Source organism: Brassica oleracea, chromosome C1 (assembly GCF_000695525.1).
Source record: "Brassica oleracea var. oleracea cultivar TO1000 chromosome C1, BOL, whole genome shotgun sequence".
Taxonomy (NCBI): domain Eukaryota; kingdom Viridiplantae; phylum Streptophyta; class Magnoliopsida; order Brassicales; family Brassicaceae; genus Brassica; species Brassica oleracea.
Window position 1 is genome coordinate 15,028,712 of NC_027748.1, and position 10,918 is coordinate 15,039,629.

Sequence of the window (10,918 nt, forward strand, 5' to 3'; positions counted from 1 at the left end):
ACAATATAAATTTAGTTTACTTGCTCAACCAGGCAAGATGGCCATGAGAACAAATCTCAGTGAAAATATTAGTTTTTTGTTAGAAAATATTAGATGGGTCAATGAACTGGTGCTTAGTTGGAAAACACAAATCGTTCAGGAAGGGAAGTCCAAGGAGAAGAAAAAAAAGGCAGAGTTAACAGCCACCACAAGATATTGATTTTAATACTGAAATAAATCCTTCCTTGCACTTATCTTCTTTTCCAAACTAGAATCAAGAGACCTTAAAAAACATTTTAAGCCACACGAACCATGTGTTCAAAGCTTATCTATATTATCAAGAGCAAATTTCAAGATTAGATAAATATTGCAGTAGTGAGTAAATAAATAATTTACCAACATGAGGATAAATAAATTTAATTACATACACTTGCATACACAGATGAATTTGAAAATCTGTAGTATGTAGCTACTGATGTGAAATCTACACTTTTTCATTTTGGTTTGTGTGTGAACCATGTGATATGTGAAAAATGGAACTAAAGCAACCTTTTATGATATTTTCTCTCCATTTTAGTCAAATATTGTCCTTTAAATCACAGCCAATCAGTTTTCTTTATAATATGCAAACACACAAGCATCATCTTCTCTCAAACACACAAACATATCTCTTCTCTCAAGCACCAACATTTCTATTCTCTCTCTACTCATTTTTTGTTCAACTGAACAGAGAGAAAGAAAACAATGGAGTTAACATTAAATTCCTCAAGTTCTCTAATCAAACGTAAAGATACAAAAAGCTCAAGAAACCATGAAAGCTCCTCCAACATGTCATTTGCCAAAATGAAGCCACCAACTTATCAATTCCAAGCAAAAAGCTCGGTTAAGGAAATGTTCACTCATGAGAAGACTTTCAAGCTAGAAGGTGAAGAAGCCACTCAAAGATGGGAGAAGCTCCACGTTCTCTCCTACCCACACCCCAAGAATGACTCCAGCGTTCCTGTTTTCGTCATGTTACCGCTGGACACGGTGACAATGTCAGGGCACTTGAACAAACCAAGAGCCATGAACGCCAGTTTGATGGCTCTAAAAGGAGCTGGCGTAGAAGGTGTAATGGTTGATGCTTGGTGGGGGTTGGTGGAGAAAGATGGACCTATGAAGTATAATTGGGAAGGCTATGCCGAGCTTATACATATGGTTCAGAAGCATGGTCTCAAGCTCCAGGTTGTTATGTCTTTCCATCAATGTGGTGGAAACGTTGGAGACTCTTGCAGGTAATGAAAGGCCTCTAATGAATAAGATCTTGTCTATTTATTTCTAGCTTAGCTAATGGTTTGTCTCTTTAAAAAAATATAGTATACCCTTGCCCCCATGGGTGCTTGAAGAGATCAGCAAGAACCCTGATCTTGTCTACACAGACAAATCTGGAAGAAGGAACCCTGAGTACATCTCCTTGGGATGTGACTCTGTCCCTGTCCTAAGAGGAAGAACACCTATCCAGGTCTACTCAGATTTCATGAGGAGCTTCCGTGAAAGATTTGATCATTACATAGGAGGAGTTATTGCGGTAAGCAGATCATAAAATCAACTTCATATAACACATGAGCAAATATACAGTGATCTAATCATATTGTATCATCACTTATTCATGTTATTACAGGAGATTCAAGTGGGAATGGGACCTTGTGGAGAATTGAGATACCCTTCATACCCTGAGAGCAACGGGACATGGAAGTTCCCTGGAATTGGCGAGTTCCAGTGCTATGACAAGGTATGTTAAGACATGACATGATGAGAACATCCAACCACTTTCTTCTAAGATCACGATACTTCTTGATTTGCAGTATATGAGATCGTCCCTTCAAGCATACGCTGAATCAGTCAGAAAGACTAACTGGGGAACAAGTGGACCACATGACGCCGGAGAGTACATGAACCTCCCGGAAGATACTGATTTCTTCAGGAGAGACGGGACATGGAACAGCGAGTACGGAAAGTTCTTCATGGAGTGGTACTCAGGGAAGCTACTTGAGCACGGAGACAAGCTCCTAGCTTCAGCTAAAGGAGTCTTCCAAGGAACCGGAGCTAAGCTATCTGGAAAAGTAGCCGGAATCCACTGGCACTACAACACCAGGTCACACGCCGCTGAGCTAACCGCTGGATACTACAACACAAGAAACCACGACGGGTATCTACCAATAGCTAAGATGTTCAACAAACACGGTGTTGTCCTAAACTTCACCTGCATGGAGATGAGAGACGGTGAACAACCGGAGCACGCGAACTGCTCCCCAGAAGGTCTGGTTAAGCAAGTGCAGAGCGCGACGAGGCAGGCTGGAACAGAGCTAGCGGGGGAGAATGCGTTAGAGAGATACGACTCGAGCGCGTTCGGACAGGTGGTTGCAACGAATAGGTCAGATTCGGGAAACGGGTTGACAACATTTACGTACCTGAGAATGAACAAGAGGTTGTTTGAGGGTCAAAATTGGCAGCAGCTGGTGGAGTTTGTGAAGAAGATGAAGGAAGGTCGTGGTGATGGGAGGAGGAGACAATTATCTGAAGAAGACACTACAGGAAGTGACCTTTATGTTGGGTTTGTCAGAAGAAGCAGGAAGGTTGAGGAAGCTTCTCTAGTGTAAAATTTCCACTCCACATAGGTAACACAATACAGTGTGGTATGAATAATAAACAAACAAAGCAATATACTATTAAAGCTTTTAGAATGTGCAGAAAGAAAAGATGATGTACACTTATGCTATAAAATTTTCATCTTCAAACTCTCGTCTCATTATAATATGCTATTTTTTTCTCTTACAATCCTCCTCTTTTCCCAATCCTCGATCAATATGCATTTCTTGTGAACTGAATTGTCTGGTAAATTTTTTATATGAGAACACATCATTGTTTGTACAACAATTGCTCATCAGAGCAAAGTGCAAGAAATTATTACCAACATTCTGGAAATCGTAAGTGGCAACAATTGAATTCGAAACAAAGAGCTTTTCGAATCAATTGGAGTACCTACTTATATGCACCTATGGGGGATCCGTCCGAGTTATTGGAATGAAGAAAGCTGTTATGGTCTCAGATTGGAGAGTGATTTGAGTTGAGTTTTTATTTATTAGAGTCACATTATTATATGGGTTCGCCTAAGACCCATTAACAATAACCTAGTTTCCCGCCACTATAAATACATCCACTAACACACTCATTAATTTCTTCTCTTTCTATCTTTTCCATAGCACAACAAAAATGGGCGGTAGTTGTATGAACTGCTCATAGTTGTACATGTTTTCATATATTCTTTTAGCGATGATCAATAAATTTAAAATTTCATCAAAAAAAAAAGGGTGGTGCATTCAGTTTCCTTGGAAACAAACGCACTCGGTTCTCATTTGCCGATAGCGACTGGCCAGAGAATTTCCAACTATATGTAAGTCTGCATTTTTTTCATTACACATCTTTTTTGTTTTTACATTCACATAAATACATCTACTAATAAAAATTATGGGGTCTGTTTCTTAATTATGTATTAATTTTTAGGACTGTTTTTATAATTACATGCTTGCATTCTCAATTTGATGCAATGTTTTTTAGTGTGTTTATCCAATTTGTGAATTGTGACTGCTCTTCTCTTCTCTTCTCCGAACGCTCTTTTCACCAGTTATTTACATCTACGATGTTTTCATATTAATTTTGAAGTATAAAATCTATTGTTTTTATCTGTAGGTACATATATAGTATGGTATGAATAATAAACAATAGAGAGTGAGAACAAAGCAGTATAGTGTTAAAGCTTTAGAATTTGTAGAAAGAGAAGATGATGTACAACACTTTATATGACTATGTATGCTATGAAATTTCCATCTTCAAACTCTCTCATCTCATTATAATATGCAATTTTTTTCTTACAATCCTCTTCTTATCCCGATCCTCGATCAATATGCATTTCTTATGAATTGAATTGTTTGGTAAATTTTTCATATGAGAACACATCATGGTTTATACAACAATTGCTCCTCGGAACAAAGTGCAAGAAATTATTATCAACATTATGGAAATTGTAAGTGGCAACAATCGAAATCGAAACAAAGAGCTTCCATCTTCGAATCAATTGGAGTACCTAATTGACGAATGGGGGAGGAGGAAGAGAAGAAGAATCGGCGATGGAGTTCTTATATCAAACCGCCGAGCTCTTTTTTCGAAGGAATGGAAAGAGGAGAAACGAGAAATGGACAAGTCGGAGCTAGAGATAAATGCAAAAGACGTTGGAGAATACGCCAGAGATTGCCACCATTTGGTTTTCTGCATCTCTTTTATGGTATTTTTTTCGGTCATTTCTCCTTAGAATTAATTGCAGGAGAAAATCATATGATGGGCATGTGCCAATATTTGAGAACAGTTCCCATTTTAACCTTCATGCGTTAAATCAAAAGTAAAATGTACACTTTTTTTTTAATTAGAAATTGCAAATTCATCCTTCACTGCTCCATTATTACTAATTCTCTCCAAGTTCTCTCTCTATCTCTTGCCTGGTCGTTCTATCGCCGCCGTAACTAACTAACGATGCTGTCATCTGAAGGTTTCTCCTTTACAGTTTCATATTTTCTTTTTGACTCTCTTTTTCGTTTGTTCATGATGTTACGTTATGTTGTAATCCTAAACCCCTGGTTCGATAATATTCCTGGCCTAATAATGTATGGACTGACAAGTGCGAAATCGTCTTGGTTTCTTTTCTTGCTCTAGCCTAGATTTTGGCTGGGAAAGACGCTGGTGGTTTGGAGGAGGAGAATTCAAGGAATCTGTTCTTGAGGGTTACAATTTTGGTTTTGTCAGAGGTGTTTCCAGGTAACTTCAGCTGCCCACTGTTGCTTGCCAAGTATGTATGTATGTATGGATGATGGAACTTAATTGTTTGTTTGACCCTTTCCAAGTGCGCTGGCCTTACTCCCTGAGGAGGTAAAAGAGAATCTGATTGATGAAGAGGAAGCGAGAGACAAGTTTCAGAAATTACATAATTCCATTGCATGCTCTCTCAACAGATAACGCAATCAAGTTGCTCTATGAAGTAAAGGAAGGGGAGTTGGAGAAGAGGGGCGTGACTCTGTCTTGGGGACCTTAATTTGTTTCTGAGCTAACTTCTCTTCTTGAAAAATCTTCTAAGATTGAAAGAAATGTACTAGGAAGAGGTGTTGTTTTCACACGTTGGACAAATGTTTTGTTGCTTCTTCTCTTACATGGGTTACAAAGATCTTTTGTTACACTCAGGAATTGACCTTTATGTGGGTTTTGTGACAAAACTTTTGTCAGAAGTAAGATCATTGATAAGGTTGAGGAGGATTCTCTAGTGTAGATTCTCACCCACATAGGTACATTATACAGTGTGGTAATGGATAATAAAGAATAAAGATATCTCAAACAGTGCATTTTTTTTTTCTCTTACAATGTTATATCAATCAATCAATCTGGGTTTCTTGTGTATACATAAAAAAAAACAGAATTTGGTAAAAGTTTGATACTTTCAAGGATAAGTTTATATAATGTCAGTTTTGTACAACATCAATTCATATCTATAATAACTGTCAGTTTTCTATATTATCTTTGTTGGGGGTTTGTCAAGTTGACTCAAATCTGGATTCTCATGTCATTTTTTCTATTAAAAGCAAATCTTAGTGGGAAGAGATGTTATTTTCACACGTTTTTGTAACAAGAAGACAATGTTTTGTTGCTTCTCTTACATTGGGTTACAACGATCTATTGTTAACACACATTGCTTACTCTTCAACAACCTCTATGTACAGTTTATAAAACCAGCCTTGTTTATAAAAACAAGTCTAAAAGAAGTGGGAGGAAACCTGTATAGCCTTGCTCCGTAGCCCAGATCTATTATTTATTTACTTATGAGATCTCGACAATGGTTCCAAGTGGTTCGTTTACCTTCACAAAAATCTCAACGTAGATGCAAATTTTTGAGTGTCTTCTCTAGACGTCTTTCTCTCTCTCTTTCTACCACGTGTCATCCAAGAGGTTCGAGGTGATATTCATGGTTGCTGACTATGTCAAAAGCTTTTGCCACAGTAACTACTCACAAGGGATCATCGCCGCCGCCACTACTGTAATATGTTTGGGTTTGAACAGCCTTTGTAGCAGCAACTCTAGCAGCATTAGCTGCTCGGTTTGCGACCATCACTGCTCTGTTCACTCTCTCTTCCACTTTCACAACTTCACGTGCTTTCTCAGCTGCTTTCCTTGCTTGCTGTAAACAGAAGAGAGAAAAGAGATAAGGGTTAAAAACTCATAAGCGTAACCCATTTCATTTGAACCAATTACTGGATATAAATTCTTAAAGATAAGGTTATTATAGGCTACCTGGACAGTGTCTAGAACCTTGGAGTGACTGATTGAAAAGGATGAATCGGGACGGGTGGTCTGCTCGGTAGGACAGCTGAGTACACCGTTTTCCCAATGTCCAGCCTGTGTCTCACCGTTCCTGAATGTGTACATACCAAGCCCTTGCCTTCTCCCTTCATGCCAGGCTCCTTCATACCGATGTCCGTTTCCAAATAGATACACTCCAAAACCATGCATCCTGTCTGCAAAGTACTCTCCAGCATATGTATCGCCATTTCTGCAATAGGGACATACATGGCTTTCAAGTCAGATGCGTAATCACTAAAGAAGGGAAGATGATGCAATTGTTTTATGATCAACGCTCAAGTCAGCAACAAAAAAGGTGAGGGGCGCCTAGCAATCCATCATCAAGAACTCATGATTGAAAGCAATACACTTTTAGAACGTCCCCACTAGCAACATAGACATGGACCTACTACAGCCTAACCGTAACGACAAAGTCGAGACAGAACCAAAACTTTTCAGAAACCATAGTAACTTTACCAAACCATTAGACATCAATAACATGTGGCTTTAAAGTTCACCCTTATACCCAAAAGCTCAACCATTTCTACAAATTTAAATGACTCTATAGTGTTCGAGCCAATAAGAAAAGACAATGCACAGAGCTAGCAAACAAACCAACATAAAAACTGATGATATCTCACCTGAAATGGTAGTGACCAAGACCATGTTTAACACCCCATTTGAACTCTCCAACAAACCTACTACCATCCTCAGAGGTATACACACCACATCCATGGCTCTGTCCATTAGACCACTCACCAGCATACACATCCCCAGTATAAAACCTATAGATTCCAGTTCCATGTCTCATCCCTTGCCTGTATTGACCTCTGTACCTACTTCCTTTAGACCACGTCTCAACTCCAAAGCCATCATACTTCCCATCAACCCAATCCCCTTCGTACTTACCCTTCATCGAATAGTAATAAACTCCACTCCCTGAACACTTCCCCCTAAGAAACTCTCCCTCGTACACATCCCCAGAGCTGTACTTCTGAACCCAAGAGCCAGAGTTAGTCTTCTTCTCTGTAACTGGCTTCGACCCGATAGACCAAACAACCTGTTTGGTCCTCTCTTGAGAGGAGGAGGAGGATCTTGTGGGGCTCAGGGAGAGCAAGCGAGCGATGAAGAGACGAATCGACGGTAGGTGAGGGAGAGCGAACTTGAGAGAGATCGAGAGGATGAACGAGAAAGCGATGATCGAGAAGAGGAAGAGGAGGAGGACCCGGACACTGATTAAGAGGAAGAAGATGTAGAGAGGAGGAACGGAGAGGAGAAGCAGGAAACGGAGGTGGAAACATATCAAACGAACTCGGATGACTTGACGGAGCAGCTTCTGATTCGACGGAAGAGACGACGAGAGAAACGACAGAAGACCCAAGCTTCCGCGGTTGCTTCCTCCTCCGCGGCGGAAATCGTTAAACGGATGAGAGGATTGAGCCGCCGCTGCAGGCCTCTTTTGCGGAGACGGTGAATCTGGGATTCCAACGGCGAGATGGCTCTGGGCTTGCGATTGATTATAAGGGTTTGCTCCAATGGTGGTTCGGTACGTGGGTTTCTCTGGGGTCAGAGTTTCGGGTACTTGAAGGGGGCGATGATGCTTAATCTTTGGTTTCGGATCCAAATCGGAGCAAGGTGGATAACTGGCGGCTTCTTTTCCGATGAACCGCCGTTCTGCTACAGTTGAATTCTTTAGATGCATTTACATACAGAATCTGGAAAAATTAGGGTTTCTGTGATCAGAGAGACGCGAAATGATGATGATGATGAGGAGGATCTCTGTTTTGAAGCTAAGGTAAAGAGAGGGTTGGTTAAATAAGTCCCTTGCGTTTCTGTTTATTTACATCTTTGCCATTCGTCCCCACTTGATAATTAAGTTTTGTTTTTAATGTGATTTGTTAAATCCTTCACCTCACTAATCATAGAGTATTATTGTGATAAGATACCACCAGATGACTCCCCTTTTTTTAGTGTGATAATTAAATGCTTAGAGATTCAATGCTCAAACATTTATGCCGTGCATAAAAGTTTAGGATTCAGGTTGGTGAATTAATTCTCTCCTATTTAAGACTATTTTAGGTCATTAATATGTCAATAACTTGTAAAAGTGGCAAGAGAATTTATCTAGATGGTTTTGTTGAATTGTGACTAATACAAGGAATTTGACTTGTGCAGTCTGCTTCTACGTGGCTGCCATGACAAACATCACAATTTTCATGTTTTTAATCATACTACTTATATTGATTAATGTTAATCAGACAAAACACATCAAACCTATTACTAACCTGATGTTAATTTTAAAAAAATAAAGTATGTAGAATAGTAGAAGACTATGGCGATTTCGCATATTTTGACTAGTAAATTTTTAATAGAATTGTATTTCCATTCAACCATTCTAATATTGACCGTCCTTAATGAAATATAATATTGTCATCTTGCCGCCCAAGCATATGTAGCAAGGTGATATTTGGATTTGTGAAAGGTAAACTGACTTTTTAGTTTATACATCCCTGCTGAGAACAAAATCTGTATACTCCCTCCGTATCATTTTAAGTGGTGTTTAAACATTTTTATTTTGTTTCATAATAAGTGATGTTCTCACATTTTTAGATAAAATTTAATGTCAATTGAAATTTGCAACCAATTACAAAATACTACATGTTTTTTTTATTGGTTAGACTGATTTTATTTATTTCAATTTTATGTAACCAAGATAAATTGCATAGAAATTTAAATTTTCTTAATATTTGTGTAAAAATCTTAAACACCATTAAAATGGTACAGAGAAAGTATATTTTAAAAGTTCAGAAGTAGAACCGAGCCATATGCGTCATCAGATAGTTATGTTATATGTTTTGTATGGATTAACAAATTTAGATAAATCCAATAAGTAAGGTCATGAAGGCAAATTCCAATTTAATAATCTTATTATAACAATAACAAGGGCCTTAAACATTACAGTTTAACAATGGAAATGAAAAACTTTACTCATAGACTGGTACCTAAACAAGAAAAAGTCCAATGACAATCAGGCCCGTGCCTCAGTTATAGAAAAAGAAACATCCGCTTAGGACAGCAAAATTTTTTTTAAAAATCATGGGCGTCATTTTATGTAAGATCAGGGCATAATAAAAGCATGAGTTTACTTTATTTAAAGCGGAGTGGTAGCTAAGATAAAGAAAAACATGGATTTATGATAAAACATGGGTTTCTTAAGTTACAATATATAGATAATTGTTAATTACTAATGAATTAGAGTAATTGAAGTGGTTAAGGGTAATAGTTTTGGATGTATTTTCTAAAATATTTATAAGCTAATTTGATAAATTCTTACTTTTGTTTGAATATGATATAAGAAACATTAAATGACTTTATTATTATATCTAAAAGAACTAATTATTAAAAAAATTGATAAAATTTTAATTAATAATTTTGTAAAATAATACTTTGTTTGTTAATTTAATTTTACATGTTTATATTCTATAGTAATTTATACTATTGTTATTTTGAACATTATATATTACTTTTTTACTGCATAATTTTTTGTGATTTAAATTTGTAATCGCTTCGGGCAGCGGTAAACGTTCGCACGGCTCTGATGACGATTAAGATGGGATTTTAACTCCCTAAATTTATAATCATACATTATATTTGTAAATAATAGACCTTAATTAATATTAAACTCTAAAGTATGAATTCAACACTTAAAGGATCTGAATTGGTAATACAAAAATAGCAATTAACAAATAGAGTTTTGAAATAAGAGAAAAGGTCATCAATTCAATCAGAACTATTTTAACTGTGTCATGACTCATGACTCTTGGCTTAATTAGATTCATGATCACAGATCAGCCGTTTAATTTGATAACTCTTTTTCTTCTAGTACAAGTAAAGGAAGATTAGCATAAGGGGTAGTACTGTAAATAACAAGATGATAAGAGGAAAGATGTGTCACCTGATGGTTTGAGCTGGTAATCTATAGCCACGTGTCACCAATAAAGCGGCTATCTACAAATGCCTCGAGACGATAGAAACGACACCGTTCAAAACCGATCCAATGAGTGGAGGGATAAAGTTTAGGCAACTTGACGTTATATATAGTATATAAGATATTCTCATATCATCCAAAAGTGCATGTCTCTATCCTTTTCTATGGGCTCCCAAACGCATCTTTCCAATGTAGATAGTTAATTGTTATCTACATTCAGACAGAGCCTTGCAAAATAAAAATAAATCCTGAAGTTGTAATGATGGAAAGGAACAAAGCTAAACGACGAGATCCCCGTATTATTTGCGAAACATTACAACTTTTTTTTGTAGCCACATGTCATCAATAGGATGATTCTTAAAATTATTAGAGAAATAGGTTGATCCATTTAATTATATAATAAGCTTTTTATTAAACTAACCATAAATTCATTATTAATGTCATTTATTATTTCCTTAAATAAAGATTACGGAATTGCTTAATGTGGGTAAAGTATATATGACAATTAATGATTTTGAATAATAAAGATCTGAT

The 10,918-nt window shown here is 37.2% G+C and overlaps 2 protein-coding genes across 2 annotated transcripts; one reads left to right on the forward strand and one right to left on the reverse strand.

Moving 5' to 3' along the window:
• The first annotated feature begins 620 nt into the window (after window positions 1-620).
• Window positions 621-2,793, forward strand: LOC106308651 (beta-amylase 3, chloroplastic-like). The gene is made up of 4 exons (XM_013745794.1): window positions 621-1,253; window positions 1,336-1,546; window positions 1,640-1,750; window positions 1,824-2,793. The coding sequence occupies exons 1-4, from the start codon at window positions 724-726 to the stop codon at window positions 2,616-2,618; spliced, it is 1,647 nt and encodes a 548-aa protein (XP_013601248.1). The 5' UTR covers window positions 621-723; the 3' UTR covers window positions 2,619-2,793.
• Window positions 2,794-5,648: 2,855 nt separating this feature from the next.
• On the reverse strand, window positions 5,649-8,177 carry LOC106308661. Its single transcript, XM_013745800.1, has 3 exons — window positions 7,038-8,177; window positions 6,349-6,607; window positions 5,649-6,235 (listed from the first exon to the last, which is right to left on the reverse strand). Exons 1-3 carry the CDS (start codon window positions 8,096-8,098, stop codon window positions 6,065-6,067), a joined length of 1,491 nt encoding a protein of 496 aa, XP_013601254.1. The 5' UTR covers window positions 8,099-8,177; the 3' UTR covers window positions 5,649-6,064.
• Window positions 8,178-10,918: the final 2,741 nt, after the last annotated feature.

Excerpts from the sequence above, each read along its gene's own strand:
- LOC106308661 (XM_013745800.1), bottom strand. The coding sequence starts at position 8,098 with ATGCATCTAAAGAATTCAACTGTAGCAGAACGGCGGTTCATCGGAAAA. Across the intron at positions 6,608-7,037 it reads CTTGGTCACTACCATTTCAG|AAATGGCGATACATATGCTG; the intron begins GTGAGATATCAT and ends TCCCTATTGCAG. Across the intron at positions 6,236-6,348 it reads AGGTTCTAGACACTGTCCAG|CAAGCAAGGAAAGCAGCTGA; the intron begins GTAGCCTATAAT and ends TTCTGTTTACAG.
- LOC106308651 (XM_013745794.1), top strand. The coding sequence starts at position 724 with ATGGAGTTAACATTAAATTCCTCAAGTTCTCTAATCAAACGTAAAGAT. Across the intron at positions 1,547-1,639 it reads ACATAGGAGGAGTTATTGCG|GAGATTCAAGTGGGAATGGG; the intron begins GTAAGCAGATCA and ends ATGTTATTACAG. Across the intron at positions 1,751-1,823 it reads AGTTCCAGTGCTATGACAAG|TATATGAGATCGTCCCTTCA; the intron begins GTATGTTAAGAC and ends CTTGATTTGCAG.